The 21,076-nt window shown below is 40.6% G+C and overlaps 2 protein-coding genes across 5 annotated transcripts; one reads left to right on the top strand and one right to left on the bottom strand.

Moving 5' to 3' along the window:
• Window positions 1–2,611: 2,611 nt before the first annotated feature.
• Window positions 2,612–11,162, bottom strand: zgc:113363 (uncharacterized protein LOC791449 homolog). 3 transcript variants are annotated; one of them, XM_048241881.1, is made up of 6 exons: window positions 10,971–11,161; window positions 10,005–10,080; window positions 9,659–9,815; window positions 8,754–8,882; window positions 8,076–8,342; window positions 2,612–3,302 (listed from the first exon to the last, which is right to left on the bottom strand). In XM_048241881.1, exons 3-6 carry the CDS (start codon window positions 9,777–9,779, stop codon window positions 3,043–3,045), a joined length of 777 nt encoding a protein of 258 aa, XP_048097838.1. In that variant the 5' UTR covers window positions 9,780–9,815; window positions 10,005–10,080; window positions 10,971–11,161; the 3' UTR covers window positions 2,612–3,042. The 3 variants fall into 3 exon arrangements, with proteins under 3 accessions (XP_048097838.1, XP_048097839.1, XP_048097837.1); XM_048241882.1 differs by lacking the exon at window positions 10,005–10,080 and having other exon boundaries at window positions 8,754–8,879; window positions 10,971–11,162; XM_048241880.1 differs by lacking the exon at window positions 10,005–10,080.
• Window positions 11,163–12,757: 1,595 nt separating this feature from the next.
• Window positions 12,758–20,823, top strand: cxxc1a (CXXC finger protein 1a). Of its 2 annotated transcripts, XM_048240589.1 has the most exons (15): window positions 12,758–12,964; window positions 13,155–13,267; window positions 13,601–13,701; window positions 13,834–13,973; window positions 14,076–14,231; window positions 14,517–14,666; window positions 14,839–14,943; window positions 15,077–15,264; window positions 15,577–15,784; window positions 16,618–16,725; window positions 17,219–17,268; window positions 17,556–17,652; window positions 18,057–18,209; window positions 20,305–20,457; window positions 20,555–20,823. In XM_048240589.1, the coding sequence occupies exons 1-14, from the start codon at window positions 12,962–12,964 to the stop codon at window positions 20,449–20,451; spliced, it is 1,719 nt and encodes a 572-aa protein (XP_048096546.1). In that variant the 5' UTR covers window positions 12,758–12,961; the 3' UTR covers window positions 20,452–20,457; window positions 20,555–20,823. The 2 variants fall into 2 exon arrangements, with proteins under 2 accessions (XP_048096546.1, XP_048096547.1); XM_048240590.1 differs by lacking the exons at window positions 12,758–12,964; window positions 13,155–13,267; window positions 13,601–13,701 and adding an exon at window positions 13,314–13,540.
• The last annotated feature ends 253 nt before the right edge of the window (window positions 20,824–21,076 follow it).

The following is a 21,076-nucleotide window of genomic DNA, read 5'->3' as shown; positions in this document are numbered from 1 at the left end:
GACAACTCCTTTTCAGCTTTTTTCAGGGATCGTCCTCAAAAAACAAAATCTAACAGATATTTGCTACAAAGCCTCTAAAACCTAAACCTAAATCTCCACTGGTCTTGTCTGTGCTTGCCAGCCTTGTTCCTTTGCTTCTGACACCAGTTTAACTTGTTCCTTTAACTTCTTCCTTTTAAAGGCTTCCTCCATCGCATCTTCAAAGGAATAGTTAACTCAATAAAGTAGGCAATGCACTCACACTCAGAATACATCATGTCTGGTCTCAAAGTAGTCACAACAATACTATGAAACTTGCTGTTGCCTTCCGACAGGTTATAAGATACCAAAATGGTGAAATAATCTCAGTTAAAAATGGAGTTGGACTAGAAGACTTCACAATATATCAAAATTTTTCATAAACTGACTTTTATAGCAGTCAGTATGTAATGTTGGACAACTTAACTCTGAATTTGACACAGACAACTTTTTTTTCACACATCAAAACAAGCATTATTTTACAAGACAATAGCTTGTGTCCATTCCAGATGTCAATTGTTCTCTGGCTAGGTTTATGGGGTGTCATTTACGTTTTGAAAAATGCTCCATCAAAGAATGCCATTTTTTTCCTGTAACCGCAATCTCCTCCATACAAGATGTTCATGGTTTCATGGTCTTCGCTCACTGTACGGAATGTGCAGAACAGTTGTTTTCATCTATTGTAGGGTTGAGGCCTTCTGTTTTTTTTTCTTTTGCAGTGTCAGCACTCTCTCTTGGAATCCTGGTCAAGAGAGACTGAGAGCTAGAGAGAAATCAAGCATAGCCCTGCCAGCGAAGTGAAAAAGTTTTGCAATGCGTGACTTTAGAATGGGAAGCGGCCGCTGTGGAATGGTAGTGTCGTGAGTGTGGCTTTTCTTTGTGTCAGGCCATGATTGTGTGCCTGTCGGGTGCGTGTCTTGCGTGTGTCGGGCTATCAAAGGAGTGTCTGTGTGGGTGAGTGTGTGCATGTCCATTGAGTGTGTGTGTTGCCCCACTGTGCATGCATAAGGTTTTGTATGTCTGCGTGCGTGCGTGGGTGGGTGGGTGTGTAGTGTGTGTGTGTGTGTGGTGTGTGTATGTGAGTGAACATGTGTTTGTGAGAGCCACGAAAGCTGTTTCCTGGTTGCTGGCTGGCGCAGGCCGACGGCTCCTTTGATGCGCAGTGGCCAGAGGTCAGGCGTCAGAGGCGAGCGGGCGGGGCGGGACCGGCCGCTCCCCCGGAGGCCGCCCCTCTCCTCCAGCACTGTCATTTCAGTCACTTCCTCCACTTCCTGTTGATGCCACTTGGCATGTTGCTACAATAAACAAGCCCATCCTGCTCCTCTTGCTGCCCACTCCACCGCCTGATCCTATGATAAAAACACTCATGTCTACCAACAAGTCGGGCAGAAGAGCCAGCAATGGCAGGGGTGCTGTAATATTGTGGATGTTAAATAAGCGTGATAATTAGTGGGACAAAGACCAAGTCAAAAGTCAACTCCGATGACTTCAGATGAAGCAGTATGCGTCAGGAAAATCTGAACGTGTGGTCCTTGCTCTTTCAAATGTGCGGCGTGATTATCTAGCCGTGGTGAGAAATTGGTTGTTGTGTGGGTGGATTTTTCCGTTGCAGTAGGTAAGCGGTAAGATGAGAATTGAGACCGAGCCATCCTGTCTTCCTCTGGGGCCAAATTGTCTGCCAAGTCTGTAAAAGGTCACAAACCTCACACTGCATTTCAAGTTTTTGGACCTGATAGACTTTTGAAAAACAGGTGGTGATGGCCTTGGATCAAATGCTCCTGAGAGTTCACTTGAATCAGGGATTTACTGAGAGGTCAGGTTTCTTTTTCCATCCTATTTTTATACATTTCCTATTATATTCTGCATATTTTTTGTGTGTAAATGTACTTAGCCTAAGCTTTCCGCAAATTACTAAATTAACTTCAGTCTCACAGTGCTGTGGTTTCACCCAATCCACTGTTCACTGCTAAACGTTTTTCACACAATATCCGCTGCAGAGAGGGCTGTACAAACAAAACCAAACTGAACTGAATTAAAATGGAATTAAGGCACATCCTGGCTTGGACAACTGTATTTAAAAAGTCATTTTGAGGCTTTGCCTGCCTGACTAGGTTAATAGGCCAAGCCGACCAACAATGCTTTTTGTTGAGCACTCTCTTTGTCACCCCGGCAGACGGGGCCAATGCAGTGGTCTCTCTGAAGTGATGTCCGCTGACACTCCATTAGCCGGTGTGTTTGGCAGAGTCATCTTGAGGATGGCTGTGAAATTCAACAGGCACAGGGGAGTATGCAAAAAGGCTTTATGATTTATCCAGGCCGGCTATTTTTGCATTGCTTATAGAGACGGAGAGAGAACATTCATTACCACGGGCAGAGATTAAAAGGGCTCTCTGTTGTAAGAGAAACAAAGGAAATAGCATAGAAAGACACTCAGTGCAGAGTGCTGGATTACACTACTGTTGTACTGGGGACATTCAGGGGAGTTATATATGTGTGAAAAAAATGTCATAAAATTAAACAAAAACATAAAGCAATTAATGTTTTGTAAAATTAAAGTAAATAAGTATGAATGAGAATACAGCACATTCAAGAGTACAAAAAGACAAAAATACATTTTTACTACTTTCTGCAGCAGATAAATATTCACAGGGACATATGCGGAGAATTTGAGCAATCACATGTGATGCCATTACTTTTTGGTTCATTTTCATGTGACTAATTCTCAACAGCCCAGTTGGGCATCTGTGTGCTTCTCAGCGTTGGTATGACATTTTCTAAAACATACCATACATGTCTGTGGGATTCATGGGTTCATCAAATGAACATTTGGGGCATTTAGGGCTTAGTTCGGACAAAAAGAGTCTCTGTCTAACATTACTTTTGAATCAACCCTGTTTTTCAACTACATTCAAACTAATTAAAATAAATAAGAGAGCCATGCCAAAGAACGCTCATTTTTCCACAATACTCAGTTACTGCTTAGTACTTAGCCCTTGGAATGAATTCCACCATGTAACACTGAGTTTAGGCAGGGAAGCAGATCGCACAGCATTCCAAACAGATCTCTAGACAGTCCGAGGATTGGCAGCAGTCCTCCAGTATCCCACAATCCAACAGGGCTGAGCAGGCGTCCTCGCCGCAGGCTAGGCCTCCGGTGGCAGCCTCCCCGCAGCAGCACAGCGCCTCGCAGCCCAGGCCGCCGCACGTCAGGCACTGGGCAAACACGGAGCACAGGGACGTCAGCTCGCAGAAAAGGCATGCCAGCACGCAGTGGACACAGCAGTCTGCAACACGAAACAACACACACACATCAATACAGAGCAGCGGCCATATGAACACAGACCAGTCTAGACCTGAACTCACACCAACACACACATGATGACCACAGACCAGTAGACATGTGAACACGGACTAACACACACAAGAATGCACACCAGAATACCCATGAGCACAGACCAGTATAAAAATGAACATGGCACCTATGCTTGCATATCCTGTACATGCACACGCTTGAGGCGGCTGTGCACTGTCCCAACAAACTCCAACAAACACCAACGGCTGGGTCCATGTGTACCATCAGTCTGTGCCTGTGGTGTTTGTTGGATGGAGTTGTTCAAGTTTGACATGTCCAAAAGTCAATCTTATTAATTACTGTCTGGGCAGTGTGGAGCAGGAAGTTGGTTTTCTGAACAACAGCTGGCAACTTTAGAATGTTCGGGTTTGCAGGACATTGTTTGGGCAGTGTACTTAAGCACCTTGAAACAGAGACATGGAGCTCACAGAACGAATACAGACCATACATAATATACATAATAATACAAAATACAGGACACACAAACACAGACCATTACATGCAGCACATGTACAGGCCAACACTCATGAATGCAGACCACTACACATATGAATAAAAACCTGCACACACATGAAACAACAGACAAACAACAGACAAACAGCTGAAATTGCTGAAAAGGTCTGGCAGTAAAGTTCAATTAATAGAGGACTTTAACATATTTTGGGAGGGTTTCTATGAGCTTGTAGAGGTTCTAATGCACACACAGCTGTGTAGTGCTTGGCCCACTGCAATGACCTAGTGAAATTTAATTTAGCCATGGTAGGGATAATTATTTCAGAAATAACAGTTTGAAATGTAGAGGATTTCAGTTAAGCCTGGCACATGTTGGTGCTAAAGCTGACAAAGCATTAAAGTAGAATGTCAAAGTGACATGACACCAAGCTTATGTGTCGAGTCAAGTAATTTAAGAATTAGTAAAGAATGTGAGCTTAATGGGTGCAACTTCTAAAAGCCATAAAATAAAACTGTTACTTGCACTTGCTATGCACATGAATCCAGGGTCTACTTATTGGTGATCATCAGAGGTGGAAAGTAACGAAATACATTTACTCACGTTACTATATTGAGTAGTTTTTCTGTGTATTTTTTAAGTAGTTTATAAAATCGTTATTTTAAAAAAAAAAGTTAAGACTAACGAAAACAGGAAAAAAAATCACGCCCTAAACCACTAGCCTAGTGATAATGATCAGCATGTAGCCTACAACAGAACATGAATCAAGCTGGCGCCATGCAGTCTTTCTGAAAGTGATGAAGATGGAGCTGGATCACGAGATGCATCAGATTAGCCTAACCTATGAAAGTGTATTTTCCGCTATTCCAATGGGTTGTCTCAGTTCGTTTTAGCACCAATGATTGCGGAGATATTCAAGCAAACACCATGGGATTTCGTGTTTTGACGTTTGTGCTCACCTTTCTTTGGAAAGAAGTTTATTAGTTGTTTCCCTCATGTTGATGTCTCTCTTTTTCCTGTTTTGGCCTTTGTTTTTAGTAACCTTACTTGGCTTTCTTGGAGAAAGACATTGCACCAGCAGCACAACAATTAGCGGTCCACTAGCGATGCTCAACTAAATAAACAAAAGATAGACTACCTTATGAATCGTGCATGTGGATTAAACCATTTAGCTCTTTAGCAAGGGAGAGTGAGAGTGACCTTAGACCAGTGTTTCTCAAACTTTTTTTCTGGGGACCCACTTTTTAAAAATGACAGACTATCGCGACCCAACTCGTGACTGTGGTAGTTAACAAACTAGACAGTTATGTTTTGTATACAAAATCCAGTCAGTCCAACTTTACATTTAGTCTGACATTTATTTTGACATTTCATTTGTAAGTTAAAATATTCAGGTAAAATAAATATATGGTGGAAATAAGTATTGAACGATTTTTTGTTTTTCAGTTTGTTTTTCAAATTTGTTTTTCAGTAATTAGCCTAAACTTCCAGTGAGTATATTTGAAATTTTCACCACACATTATATTAACACACATATAAAAAATCCAAACATAACAGTTATGTGTAATAAAGTGGAATGACACAGGGAAAAAAGTATTGAACGTTCCTACTGAAATTTCTTCAATACTTTGTGGAAGCCTTTGTTTGTAATGACAGCTTCAAGACATTTCCTGTATGACAAAACTTATTAGTCGCAGTGTCAGGTGTGATTTTGGCCCATTGTTCTAAACAGATTCCAGGGGTCCCTCTTGTGAATCCTGATCTTTAGTTACTTCCAGAACTGTTTAATTGAATTGAATTGAATTGGCTGCCTTCAAGTCTTTTTGGAGCTTTCTCTGAGTGGTCCTTGGCTCTTGGAATTGACTATCCTTCTGACTCCCTGGTCAGAAATATTGCGAGGAGATCCTGTGCAAGGCCGGTTGATGGTGCAGTGATGTTTCTTCCACTTGCAGATAATGGCTCCCATGCTGCTTACTGGAAGATTCTGAAGTTTTGAAATGCATCTGTAACCAGTTTCATTAATATGTTTTGCAACAATAAGGTTGCAAAGGTCTTGGGAGAGCTTTTTGCTTTTATCCATCATGAAATGTTTCTTGTGTGACACCTTGGTAATAAAAACCTTTTTATAGCCCATCGATATGTAGGCTACTAACCAAGCTTATATTAATTTGCACAGATAGAAAGGATAACTACTCTCTAACTACTTACAGATTCCAGCTCGTTCCTTCCCTTTCCTTGCCTTAGTGCTTTTTCTTAGCGTGTTCAATACTTTTTCCCTGTGTTATTCCACGTCATTACACATGACTCTACTTATGGAGTTGTTTGGATTTTTTATGTGTGGATTACCTGAGTTATTACTAATGCCTGGTGAAAATGTTGTGCCCCCTGTATTCCACTTTTCAAGGGCCCTCTCCTCCATTGGGGCCCTATACTTCCCACTTTCCCCCACCAGTTCGACACCCTTTAATCTGCTGAACCTTCTGCTCGTTTCCAAATATAAAAAAACTCTCTGCAACTCAACATTGGCCTGCCTGCCTCAGCTGCCTGTGAGGGGCTTTTCAGTTGTGCTGCAGGGTTGTGCACAATTCGAATTGCAATTCTGCTTCCTGTTTGCTACCTCAATTGAAATGCAAGAGAAATTCAAGAATTTAATTGGAATTTAAGAGCCAGTTTCAATTCAATTCTGGAATTTTGCACAAGCCTGTGGTGCTGGATTACTGTTCACTGCAAAGCGACCCAAGGATGAGTGCAACTAACTTTGAAAATCAACTACTGCTCAAACTCTCCATTTCTCAACGTCCTTATCAGGCAAGTACCTCCACTCGGCGGCCATATTGCAACACTTTTTGGGCACTTATCGTGCATCTATTTCGGCAGAAATGCGTGTGCGTAGGCCTTCACGACACCAATCTTGCTCCAGCAGTGAGATCACAACAGATGATTGGCACGATGTCTTCACAGCACACCACTTGATTGGCTCAATGTATTTTACAACACACCACATGATTGGCTCAATGTATTCACATGTCGACATTTTGCCATGGAAGGGTTGTGATATATGTAAACAACTGCCATATTGGCGTTACAAACTAACCCCATGCATTAGGCCTACTATGGAGGATTTTTTGAGTGCTGTATCTTCTCATTAGAAAGTCTCTGGTAAAACTAGTTGTTCTGGTACCCCCCCCCCCCCAAAAAAAGTAACTAAGTAACTTTTACTTAAAGTACATTTTAAATTAACTACTTTTTACTTTTACTTGAGTACATTTTCAGATCGGTATTTTAACTTGTACTTGAATAATATTTCATCAAGGTATTGGTACTTTTACTTGAGTACAATATTTTCGTACTTTTTCCACCTCTGGTGATCATATCGTATTAAGATTAAGGGGTGCTTTTTTCTGGTTTTAGTAGGTTTTGTTCTGCAAAGACACAATGTAAGAGAGCTAGGAAATATACTAATAGCATTGCTGCTGGTTTGCTATCTGAAGAAATAGCATGGTATGTATATATATATAAATATATGTATAAATATATACAGCTGAGCTGAATATTTGAATATGGGTGGTATACAGATGGGTGCTATGATCCAATGTTCAGTATTTTTTGTGTCCATATGGTGCTCATTTCACGATGAGAGGAAAGTGTAACATACTGAAAACTAGCGTGTTTCCGATCTAGGCCAAAGCCTCTGCTGTCACAACTCTGATTGGCTTTGGTGAGTCAGAGACTGAGTAAGACTAGTCAGTCAGTCCACACTGTTGTGCTACCTACACAGCACTTTATCAAACGCTGACAGAGCGACAGCAACTGACACACGAGAGATAAACAGTGTGGCCGGAATGTCTCAGCAGGACTATGAGATAAGGCTGGGTCCCGAACGCACTGCTATCCAACTCAGGGGCGTAGGGGGAGCTTTAGATAACAATAATCTCTGGGGGGGTGTTAAGGGGTGCATCTGTACTTAAGTAAAGTGAAACACTACACAAAACAGAGATCTATAAATTAAGCAAAACAAATATCTGTCCTAGTGAAGGAATGAAAACAACCAAGCCTCTACTGGCCAAGTGTCAAGGCATATACTGCATGATACAGGTCCTATAGGTTTTATTTAGGTCAACAAAAAAATGTGATCCTGGATGTGAATTTTCTTTGCCATCATATACGATAATGTGCTTGTTTATTGAGATTATGGCACACCCTGACATTTCACTATAACTATATTCAACTATAAAGGGCCCCTCTGCTGCTTACCGTCTCCAGCCACCTCCTGGATCTGGGCAGCATTGGTTTTGAAGCTCTGCTGGCTCTTGGTGGTGGACGGCAGACGCTTCTTGTGTGGGTGATGGTGGTGAAGGCTGTGCCCATTGCACTTCTGTGGTGACGCTGCACCAGGCTTCACCAGGGCAACAGAGGCCGCTGGAGGGGTACAGATGGGTGGGGCTCCGTTGGCCACACCCTCTTGGAGGGGTTGAGCGACCGGCTGATTGGATACCACAGGGTTCTGTAAGTGCGGATCATCTGAAAGTGGAGAGCATCATATGATCTGAAGTTACATCATTTCTTTAAGGATTGTTTTTGAATGTACAATCACTGTGGTTTTGGTATGTCTGGTAACACTGGGTTGTCTATTTTGGTAACATTACTAAGTTCATCCACTCCCATATGGTGTTCCGAAACTGACTACTTGGACCTCAACCTAGAGATAACTTCTGATTATTAGCAATAAAAAAAGAATGAATCATCCTTTAATCACTTTGTCACAACAGACACATCCAGTAATACTTTTCTTAAATGAAAGTGACTGATCACGTATGTGCTTGAGTCGTTTACTTCATGTGATACTTATAAACAAATTATGAAACAATGTGTGGAAAATGAATAATACAAATAATGAATCTACATATGAAGACATCCGATTCAGAGAATTACCTTTGTCTACTGTCTGTGAGATTATGGGTTTATGATTTGGAAGGAGGAGAGTGTCATCATTTGTACAGCCCACATCTGTTATAGACTCATTACTGCTGCTCTGGTCTGGTCTGCCTGAGAGAGGAGCTTCTGCACGGAGAGTGAGAGAGATGTCTGTTTAAACTACAAAATTCAAGCAGTCAAAACACAGTCATAAGTCATAGTCCCCTGGTCTGATGCTAAATGGTAGAAACAATATAAACGCACATGCAAGAGAGGGAGAGACAGAGAGAGAGAAATAGAGTAATATCCCAATACTTCAGACAGAATGAAGTGACCTGATCCCTGAATCGAAAACAAAACAAAAAATTGTGGTACGTCTATACTTCAGGAACCGAGACTTGAAAGAAGCCTTCAAGGTGCTATAGTGGCCAGAAACTGCTCTTTCTACAGAGGACCTGTTTGTAAAAAAATTGTTTACACACTCATTCATATTGAATCACAAAAGCAAACTAATTCTGCCAGATCAACATACACTGAGTAAACACTTTTTACTGGATACTTCAGAATATTAGACCTACTATTCCAACGTGTTTAACCCGTAATTGAACATTTTTCCCCTTCCACTCACAGTACGAACAGATTAATCTTGATCTAATGTGAGGAACGCCCAACGCCCTGGGCATGACATGCAAACACATGACCACAGGTCCATCTCGAAAAAGACCTAAAATGATCAAATCCTTTTATAAATGTGACCAGATGTATTAAAAAAAAAATATATATATATATATATATATATATATATAAAAAGAAAATACTGGATAGGCAACATTTTTCTATCCTTGCTCTCTGAATCGACTAAATATCTGTCAAAAAGTGTATGTTTTCACCAACACCACCAATGACACAAAGGTGTCATTTACCTTTGCGCTCATCCTCTGCTTCCTTTGTGGCATGCTGGAGACAGTGGTTCTGAAGATTGTCCACACTCTTGGGCCGATCCCGTCCAACCTCAGCCCCCTCTGCCTGTGGATGCACATCCATGGCTTCTGTCTCCTCCTGAGACACAGACAGCAACCCCTAACCAGAGAGAAGAGTAAGAGAAACAAATACAATCCATCTTGTTGGAAAGGGTTGGATGTGCTGGGTGACACTAATGCAATGTGTATTGTGTAATGGGATACTACATGGGAAGAAATGAATTATCAGTATAATACATGTGATATGTAGACACAGGGTTATTACATTATGACATTGTAAAACTCGTACCTTACAATATGTGCAATATGCAATGTTGCTTGAATGTTATTCCTCATGGTTATGTCACTTTGGATAAAAGCGTCCGCTAAACAAATACATTTACATTTGAATGATCTGTTATTTTCAGTTCTTTCAGCTACAAACAGTTTAAACTCCTGTGTAAGGTCATTTGCCATGAATTCCTTGAGCATTTGCAACAAGTGTGAAGAGATGTGCCTTAAAGTTGAGGTGTTGGACTACCATCACACATGCAGATGTTGTGGCAATTAAATCAGTCTTAATCATAATACACAAAACAGATTTGAGTGCTTACAACCTTCTGTGATATGTTGTCATGATAAGCATGGGGTGCATATTATATTGTGTGATATTAACTAAAATCTGACATGTTGAGAAGAGAGTGAGAATGTGTAAAGACCTAACACTGATTTGGATTTAAAAGAACAAAATGAGATGTTATTGTGGAGTCTCAGCTATCATGGACACGTTGTTTCCCCCCAACAATATGTCAGTTTAGCTGTTCTAACTGTCTGATGGTATAGCCACAACTATCTTAAATTACATATCAATTGTTTAAGATCCATTTAGAACAATTTCTTTCACCAACCTCCCAATGATTTTTGCATTTACCGCGGAGCAGGAGCAGTGTAAAAGTGACATTAAAGGTTATGTTATGGTCTGTTAATCCACATAGCCTACTTAGTCTATGTGCTATTGTAAGACGTTGATGTATAGGCTATGTCTATCAATTCACTATAGCTTGTTGTATTTTTAAAAAATATATTATTCATAACACCACTGCAATTTGCATCTGTCAAATTCAGTGGATGAGGGTGCCCAAACGAAACGGTTTTATGGTGTAGCCTCATTGAATAATAGTCTGGCAGCAAATGTCTTGAAATTTACAAACTTAATGCTGAGAACTAGGCTACTTTCGATATGGTACCTCACTACACCAATAAACCGTTAACCTACCTTGACTTCTTTAGCTCCAGTCTTAGACCACGGTAGATTAAATCATATGAATAAGAAGAATCATGCAAGTCTGAGAATTCCCCTTAATCCTGTTGACGGATTCGGAAACAGGTCCGTGAAGTTCCACAGAGGAAGCCGACCTAGACCACATCTGCGCTGTCAAGCTACAGGCTCCACTGGAGGGTCTAAAGGATATGTCGCAAGTTATAGCCTACTGTAGGCTACCTCCTCCCTATGAACGTGACCGTTATCAGTTTAACCCATTTTGCAACGTCAATTTCAGACCCCTGCAATTGAGACTAACTGTTCATTGTTAAATACATAGTCATATCATTCGTATTTTATAGGCTGCATTATGTCTTTTGATACTCATACAGGGCTATAGGTCTGGCACAATATAAGCCTAGTTAATTAGGAAATGAATATGGACTAATTAGGTCTAAGGTAGCCCGATAAGTGCATGAATGCCCCCGTAAAAACCCTGTTCTTTAATATGATAAACTAACCGCTAAACCTACCTAAATATCCTATGAATTTACTGGAATTATCTGTGTAGCCACAGTACAATAAAAACATGCATTTCTTAGCCTACATTTCTTTCAATGAATTTCTTTCATGACATGTTTGTTCTGTCATCTGGTTAAACTAGCCTAGGCCTAATGTATGCCTGGCCTAATGTAATGATGACGATGAATAGGCTATTTTTATGTTGGGTATTTTTTTAGTAGGCTATAAAGATATCTAGATATCTAGCATAGGCCCTATATCTATGAAAAATAGGCTACTAGACTCGCAGGACTAGATTGCATGACGTAGGCCTAATGGCCTATCATGCACTTTGCATTTCTGCCAGATTTAGGGTCTTCAGATGCACAAATGGTAGCCTATAATGTGGAATAAAGATTAATGTAAATAGTCCTAGCATTGATAGATAGATAGATAGATAGATAGATAGATAGATACTTTATTGATCCTCCAAGGGAAATTCAAGGGTCTCAGTAGCATGCAGACATAACACACAACATGCACTTACAGCAGAAATGGTAAACATAAGTATAAGTGTAAACATATAACTAAACTCCATTGTACAATAAAGACAGTAGAAGATAAGACAGATAAGAAAACTAACAAAACTAAATACACTATGTAAGTTAAATTAAGAAAAGTCCAATATGCTTGAGGGTAATCAAGATGCTTGTAGGGACAGGGCCAGGACTGGTGAGGTGCTCAAGAGAGTGAGTGTCATGGTGAATGTGCAAAAAGTAGTCCAACATTAGTCCAACAGTGCAAGAGTAAGGTCTAGAGACCAGCATAAATAATATAGACAAATAGTAGAGAAAAGTATAATGTAGACAAGGTAGAATAAAAAACTATTTCAGTGCAAGAACAGGTTGAGGTAATAGGGTTATAGCCATTCATTCATTCAGTATTGTATCAGAAGCCTGACCGCAGCCATTGATCATGTGTGCTAATATAGCATGAAAAAACAGTGTAGCAGTGAAACAGTAGTGAAAACATTAGGCTGTGTACATTAGTAAGTAAAACTGTTTTACTAATGTTTTAGTACATTGGTAGGCTATAGGCTACAGTTATTTCCTCAAATGTAAAGCAATACAATAGGCCTATTGTAGTTTTTTAAGGCCTTGCGAGGCAATAATGTTTTGATGTTGCCTAATCGCTGTATCGCATCGTGCGAGTCGCCTGCGTTGACAGTACATGTACAGTAGGTGGCACTGAAGATATTTTTTTCCAAGGTAGAAGCTACCCACAAACTGAAATACGAGAAGAAAAGCTAAGCGGAAGTTCATCTAAACATTTGTTTCGATAGCATTCGAGTAAAGGTTGTAAACAAACCTTGAGTTTGAGCAATGACTTACAGATAGGTCCTTATGGTCTGAGTTTTATTATACATTTGGACGATTACACACTTTTTGATATATTGTCTTATTTAACGTAACAAAGCAGCTTGATATAACCATTGGCCAGTCGACATGGTAGGTAACGTTTACTAAGATATCGACAACGAAATCTGTCTGTCTAGATAGGGTAGCCTAGTTAGCTAGTCAGCTAGCCGACTCAAACAAACGAACTTACAGTTGTGACCGCCTACTACAATAATGGGCTGGTAGGCTTAAAATGACATGCATAATAATTGTTACTGACACATGTTTTCTGCTTTAACAGGACAGTGAGGTATCAGATTTTGACCAGGGACCTGGAGGCGAGGTAGGAATGGGCAGGCAAAACGCCCCCGTCTACTGTGTCTGCCGCAAGCCAGATATCAACTGTTTCATGATGTAAGTAAAGTTAGGCTCACTCTGATTCTGCCCTCGTGCATGTTTTTGTTTGACCTTCCTGCAACGTTCGTGTTTTGAACTGTAATGTTAATCTGGTAACGTTACTGCTGATTCTTTCTTATGCTGGTTATTTCCTTTAAACTTAGTTTATAAAGTTAATTTACCCAGCACTACCAACATAACCCATATCTGAACTTGAATTTGAAGTGTGATCAGTCTTTTGATTACATCAGAGACGGTTCTGTTCCAGAGGATCTTTGAATGCAGTCAACGGTGAATACAATTTATCTGTTCTGCTGAGTTTTCTGTCATATCTTTCCTGCTTCATAACAGAGGTTGTGACAATTGCAATGAATGGTTTCATGGGAATTGCATCGGTATATCTGAGAAGATGGCTAAGGCCATAAGGGAATGGTACTGTGAAAAATGCCGCAGTGAGTAACATTATGATGTTTAAGATAACCAAAAGATTTTACAGTTACAGTTGATGTCATCAATTGACAGGCACACAAATCCATCCTAGTTATCATATAGATGTGTCCCTGATGAATCTTTGTGTTTTACAGGCAAAAACGGCTCATTAGAGATCAAATATCGGCAAAAGAAAAGCAAAGACAAAGACGCAGAGGACGACAGAATGGTTAGACAACGTGGCGGTGGCGGCAGCACACCTGACTTCAAAATGGACCGTCGACGTGGATCCAAAGTTGGCTGATTTTGCTCACCCTGTCCCCTCACCTTGACTACAGCATCCCCTCTTGCCCAATTTAGAGTCTGGCTCATCGTGCTTCTCTCCTCTTTGCCGTAGGTGAAGCGATCTGCCCGCATGTGTGGGGAGTGTGAGCCATGCCGACGCACGGAGGACTGTGCCCAGTGCGACTTCTGCAAGGACATGAAGAAGTTTGGGGGGCCCAACAAGATAAGGCAAAAGTGTCGACTGAGACAGTGTGAAGTTCGGGCCAGGGTAAGCTTTAGAGCAATACGACCAGTCTATTCTGGGCTCTGTGTAAAATAGATTCATCCCCAACATTTAGGCTAGTGAGCACGTATTGTGCATATTGCACGTGTTGCTTCACAATTTCATAGGTCACTATATGCACATTTTGTTGAATGAAGCATGTTTTGTATAGCTCAATACATTTTCTTTTCAAATTAATTAAATAATAGAGTTTCACTGAGGTAAAGGTGAACCAGATGTTGGCTTCCTGGTGTTCTTATCATTTATCTTATCACTTTTTTTGTCTGTCAGAAAATGCTGCGAGTGAAGGATGAGGAGTGTTACATGTCAAGGGACCAGGATTACTACTCACAAGACGGACAGCTGTCTGACGACTTCAGTGATAACGAGATGGAGCTCTACAAGCAGTACAGGGCTGGAACATACGATGAGCTTAACCCGGTTAGCAACCTCATCTCCCAACACATAGCTCATGGTGTACATTGCTGTAACATTAGTACAAAACCCTTCCTGTTTCTGAATGACTTCATAATGATATCTGTATGCTCCATAAAACATGAAACACTTGTATTGAAATGCTCTCACATACGGTGCCTGTGTGTCTGATGTATAGGGCTGGGGATCCGATGAAGAGGAGGGTCAGTATGACCCAACCCTCCACAAGAGAGCTGTCAAGGTGAAACATGTGAAGAGACGGGAAAAGAGGTCTGAGCGGAAGGCAAGTTAAACAGGACAGCTATAGATAATGGTTTAGTATGAAACTTTCTCTAAAGGCTCTCTGCCTCGGTGTAATCTATGTTTCTTGTTTCTCACATTTCTTTTCCTTCTGTTGTCTGGTGTTCCTCGTTCAGAAAGAGGAGACCAAAGTGCGGCGGCATAAACAGAAACAGAAGCACCGCGACAAGGTGCGACACCCAGAGAGAGCAGAGGTGAAAGATAACGGCGGGCTGCGGCAGTGTCTGGGGCCTGGCTGTGTGGAGGTGGCGCGGGTCAGCTCCAAATACTGCTCCGACGACTGTGGCATGAAGCTGGCAGCAAAGTAAGATTAGCTAGTATAGGATATTGAAAGAGAGAACACATGCGTCTGACAATTTCATATGGGTTTTGAGAAATATAAACATTCAGAGGGTTTTTGTGCTAAATGTATTGGAATTGGATCACCTCGAACCACCAGCAGAAAGAACAAGAGCGCACCAATACACCTTATTTTATTATGACACACGATACACTTCTGGCCTTCAATAATATTAATAAAGTAATTGCATTTGGATAAAATTGATAGTTTATAAAGAACTGAGAGAGTACGCTGTTAGCCAGTTCCTAAACTGCCCTTTTCTCCCTGCGTGGTCAGCCGCATCTACGAGATCCTCCCTCAGCGTATTCAGCAGTGGCAGGGGAGTCCCTGTATTGCCGAGGAGCAGGGAAAGAAGCTTCTGGAACGCATCCGACGCGACCAGCAACAGGCCCGGATGCGACTCACCGACATGGAGCGCCGCTTCCATGAACTGGAGGGCATCATCGCCAAAGCCAAGCAGCACACGGTGCATGAGGACCAAGAGGTGAGGAGCGGGGACAGGAGGGGGATGCTTTCACACAAACCTGAACTCTTACAGTATGGCTATGAGTAGGAAGTAATAAAATATATGTTTTTGCATGTGTTACGCAAATAAACTGAAAGCAGACTAATCTAGTAAAAAAAAAATAAAAAATGCCGGCTCACAACAGACCAAATATTTAATGTCTCCAGTAGTGGTGTAATACTCAAGTCCGGTCTGTTTTTGCTTACTTGGTCTTGTCTCGGAATTGAGAGCAAAAATACTCGGCCTTGACTGTCTCGGCCTACAATGGAAGTAATTTTCGTAATATAACATTTGTAAGAACATTACTCCCCCTTTTTGTGTATATTTCACGGTACATTCTAAAATAACTATCATTTCAAATATTCTTATTTTAATCTAAATGATAATATTGACTGGTGTTAAAATATATCCCATGGTGCTATGCTGCGCAGCGTAAAGGTTTTGAAAGATACAATCTTTGTCCAAATGTCATGCCAGTTATTCTGGTGAGGGTTGAAATAGCCTGACCTACGGATTTTGCCTGGTTGTGATAATCGATGAGATGAGTGAGCAATCTGCTATTATTAAATTTGGTTACTTGAACCACAAGATATTGATTTCTAAAGGAAGTTTAAAGAAGAAGCACAGCGCAGAGTGTGCTAAACTGCTCCTATAACCAACAATCCCTATTTTACCCTTTGGGAATTTAAATTGTTGAATATGATACTTGGGTGATGTTAAATGGAAGTAAATCATGAAAATGTACTCCTTTTTTTTGGTCGGTGTCGATTCGGTATTACGTATCTAATGTATGCCTTCTTATAACATTCTAGATCACTGAAGGGGATGAAGACACAGACTTCCAAATCTTCTGTGTGTCTTGTAGTCACCCCATCAACCCAAAGGTGGCGCTACGACACATGGAGAGGTGCTATGCAAAGGTAACTAATTTCCACTGTTTCATCAGCCTCAATGTACACCTATTCATCACAGTTGCAATGTTATACACAGTTTGTCAAACAAACAAAATCGTCATGGTTCATTGGTTCAGAACGCCTGGAGCTGTGGACTGATTGGGGTCAAATGTATAATTAATCCTATGTGTAAACAAAATGCACAGCGCTGAAATTTATGTTGGTTCTAAAGTTTTGTGTGAAAAGTGGGGACAATGTGTACTGTTGTTTTAATAGTATCAGTATATTATTATTACTCTGTTATTACTCTGATCTCTTGCATTGTAGACAAGTGGGAATTGACAGTGTGTTTCATCATTAGAACATGAAACACAACAACCAGAAATGTCCCAAAGATCTTGGAAATGTTTGTGTTGATTGGAAAATGATTCAGTCCCCGTAAAAGTCAATACCATTTTCTGTTTGAATGTGTAGTAGTTAAAAGCCCAAAAACTCACATAAAATCTTTTTCTATTCACAGTATGAGAGCCAAACGTCATTTGGGTCAATGTATCCCACACGCATCGAAGGGTAGGTTTGTTCAGCTTTAATCATTTGCCAAGCATGCGGTTTCTAAAAATATATTTTACTATCAACTAGTGGACTATTATAACAGGTCAGACAGTCCTGCTATGAATAACTTTATAAGACAGCTCGCACTAGCAGTAATGTTAACACCAGCACTGTACTGCTACATAACGACTAGTCGTCATCTATTATGGAAAAACTTGTCAACTAGTAAAAATAATTAGTTGTGAAAACCCTACCACCACTAATAAATATTAAAATATTCCCTTTGATTTGTTTTGCTTTTCCAGGGCCACAAGGCTTTTCTGTGATGTGTACAACCCACAGAGTAAAACCTATTGTAAGAGGCTTCAGGTGCTGTGTCCAGAACACTCAAGGGACCCCAAGGTGATATTCTTGAATTAACTTTTACAATATAATAAATGTTAAAGGGGCTATGTGTATTTTTTTTGTTAGTTTAAAACATTGAAAATTACCTAAATATAGCAACAAAATGTGCAGATGCTGTGATGCAACTGGTTACAGTGCCCGTACCATACTTGGGTCTGCGTGCCCTCGGAGACCCAAGCATAGGTCCAAACCGGGTCATTTCCCGATCTCACCCCATCTGTCCCTCCCACTCGCTTCATGTCACTGTCTTCACTGTTCTATCACATTAAAGGCATAAGAGCAGAATTGTTTTTTTTTTTTTTTTTTATGAATGATGGTGAATAAGCTAATTTCCCAAAATGTTGGCACGTTCCTTAAAAGGAAACATTTGTATTAAACAACAAGAAATGTCTCTCCTGCAGGTTCCTGCTGATGAGGTCTGTGGATGCCCCCTTGTGCGTGATGTGTTTGATCCAACCGGAGAATACTGCAGGGTGTCCAAGCGCAAGTGCAACAGGCACTACTGTTGGGAAAAGCTCAGAAGAGCAGAGGTTGATTTGGAGCGGGTGCGAGTGGTGAGTGCATAGAACACTGGTGTTATTTAAGACAGACATGCCCAGGAAAGGAGCTAAATTCCTTGTGCTAGGGGATTTCCCACGGTGGCTGATCAACAACCAAGCCTATTTCACATTACACAGCATTACAATTGGCTTCTGGCAGTCGCAAACGTGCCACATGTTGTTTGGGCACTTATCGGGCATCTATTTCGGGCAGAACTGCATGTGAGCAAGGCTTCACAACACCAACCACACTCGAGATCAAATCACATGATTGGCATGATGTATTTACATATCGACTTTTGGCCACGGAAGGGGCGGGATCTAACTGCTGTTACAAACTAATCCCATGACTTTCTATGTAGGATTTTTTGAGTGTTGTGTCTCCTCATTAGAAAGTCGCTGCTTTAGCTCCTCTCCAGTGGCTCCCTGGCTTTCTCTAAAAATGGAAGTTATAAAATAATTTGAACAGTTTCATATAGTCATTAATCTTCAAGCTGTTCCAACACATTAACAGTTAGTGAAAATATTATACTGTACAACACAGCATATATGCAGTGTATGGCGAGTATGCCAGATATGCCTGAGGTTAATAAAGATAAAGATGTTTAAAATGATTTCTTTTAAATGGTTCCGATATCTTTGCGGCCCCAGACAGATTTATTTTTATTTTCTGCTAAACAAATGGCCCTTTTAAGAGAAAAGGCTGCCGACCCCTGGGCTAAACTGTCCTAGGCGTCCTAAAGTGTGTGCAATTACCTCTGATATTTTGGGGAATTCTTTGTTTATCTCGTTAGTTACACATTTTTTTGGACATTATGATTTGTATTACTGATAGTCAGCAGGCATGTCAAAGCGAGTGGAGGAAAACACTACTAACTTAAAGAAGCCTATGCAACTTAAACTGAACTAAACAGAACAAAAAGATCCAGGACAGGGCAAATGAAACTGAAATGAGGTTTAGTTAGCTTTAACATTACTGAGGTGTGTCGTATGAGTAGGCCTACATATTTCAGGTGAATTGCAACAGACAGTGATGTACCGTTTGCACAAGGCTGTTCCCTATCCATTTGGGTCAGGACCAGAGCAGAGTCTTCATGCCGGCCATTCTAGTTAATAGTTAAGTCCATACATGTCTGAATGCCCCTTATGTGTCCCAAGTGGCTTTATAGATCCTCTTCAAACCTTGCATAGTTAGGGCCTGTGTCCACCAAACCTGCCCATTATCTCATTTTCAGAGCACTTCGTTCAAATGTTTTATTGTTGCTAGGTTTCCATAACAGTCTGCTAGCACTTCCTTTTTGGAACGTTGTTTGATGTTAACTAACTAGCTAATAGGATGTTGAGTAATCTGCTAACCAACCTATGACCCTGACAAACAAAAGCTAATTTGGAATTACAATAGGTCATCCCTCTAGGCTTTGTAGTTTTGGTTGCAGTAGTCTTTCTGTCACATATGACTGGGTTGACTGAGTTTTTCCTCCGGCTCTACTGACATTGTTGACAATGTAGGTCCCACACCTTCCTCTATTTCAATTGGCCAGCAATAGGAGTAACATTGACGACCCCAGTGCTGTTATAAAAAGTTGAACAGTTTTCAACTCAATGCACTCTAAGCACAGAGGGAGAACAGCCTACACCAAGAGTGCTTTTCCTTCGTGGGTGCTAAGCACTTTGAACGCTGAACTTCATAGGATTTGTATAGAAAATAGATGCTTCCACAAAAAACAAAAAAACACTAAAAAGACTACATGAATTGACTAGGTACTCAAAGTTTTGGTTCAAAGGTCGTCAAGGTTATAATAATTGACACAAGTAATACATTTTTTGTTTACCATAATTCACTGTTTGTTGGCCTACAGTTGGCCTATAGCTCTCTTTTAGCTATAGCCTAGCTATAGGCTAACTGCTCTTTATTTTACTGTCTATGGCTCTAACCCACTTTCAGGCAGCTTGAAGATTCTTCTGGCATTTTTCATCACTATAAAGACTACATGAACTGATTGGATGTTCAAGGGCCTGGGGTCTTTACACTGAGTTCATTTTCATTAGGTCTGAGATTGGATACTATTTCACCTATGTTTTCCCTTCTTTCTGTCCTCAACACTCACAGTGGTACAAACTGGATGAGCTGTTTGAACAAGAACGGAACGTTCGCACAGCGATGACAAATCGAGCCGGCCTGCTAGCTCTGATGCTGCACCAAACCATTCAGCACGACCCCCTCACCACAGACCTTCGCACCAATAAGGAGAGATAATCTCAGGTCTCAGTCCATGGCTTCCTGTGCATATCAGCATAAAATATCGGAATTAGAGTATATCTGTTTTGGGATGTGTTTTGACATTATTCTATTTTTATAGGTTGTAACCCTGTGGAAGATGTCCAGGGGACAGTTGTGGAATGGATCACCATACTTTTAAAAAAATAAGTGAAATATAAGATGAACTCGATTTATGAACTTGTTTTTCTTTTTAGTTTACTGTGTTTACATCAAGTTTTTAAAAAAAAAAAATCATTGCTAATCATGTGTGGCCTTAAGCTAAGTAGGCTGCAAGGTGCTGAAAATTATTGAGTAAGAATTATGTATTAGACAATCCTCCAAAATAAAATAATTAAATGTGTGACATAACATTGTGGTAGTACTTAAATACTCTTTTTTTTTTGTTGGCATAAATGCGAAGGGCACAAATGGTATGGTTCATGATGTGCAATATGTGTGTCTGAATCATGACAGATTTGGTGAGTAGATCGCTTTGCAGTTGCACTTGCTTTGCAGTTCATCCAATTGTTTCCCCTAATCAATTTTGTTCACAGAAACGGTGACTGTCCAATAAGCAGTGATAGGCATACTGCTTTGAGATCATATCTCTGGGAGCTGCAAA

This window comes from Alosa alosa, chromosome 4, assembly GCF_017589495.1.
Source record: "Alosa alosa isolate M-15738 ecotype Scorff River chromosome 4, AALO_Geno_1.1, whole genome shotgun sequence".
Classification (NCBI taxonomy): domain Eukaryota; kingdom Metazoa; phylum Chordata; class Actinopteri; order Clupeiformes; family Clupeidae; genus Alosa; species Alosa alosa.
This window is presented reverse-complemented; position numbering and strand designations above follow the sequence as displayed.

Excerpts from the sequence above, each read along its gene's own strand:
- zgc:113363 (XM_048241881.1), bottom strand. The coding sequence starts at position 9,779 with ATGGATGTGCATCCACAGGCAGAGGGGGCTGAGGTTGGACGGGATCGG. Across the intron at positions 8,883-9,658 it reads AGCAGAGGATGAGCGCAAAG|AAGCTCCTCTCTCAGGCAGA; the intron begins GTAAATGACACC and ends CTCTCCGTGCAG. Across the intron at positions 3,303-8,075 it reads CCAGGAGGTGGCTGGAGACG|ACTGCTGTGTCCACTGCGTG; the intron begins GTAAGCAGCAGA and ends TTCGTGTTGCAG.
- cxxc1a (XM_048240589.1), top strand. Across the intron at positions 14,232-14,516 it reads AGTGTGAAGTTCGGGCCAGG|AAAATGCTGCGAGTGAAGGA; the intron begins GTAAGCTTTAGA and ends TTTGTCTGTCAG. Across the intron at positions 15,265-15,576 it reads GGCATGAAGCTGGCAGCAAA|CCGCATCTACGAGATCCTCC; the intron begins GTAAGATTAGCT and ends CTGCGTGGTCAG.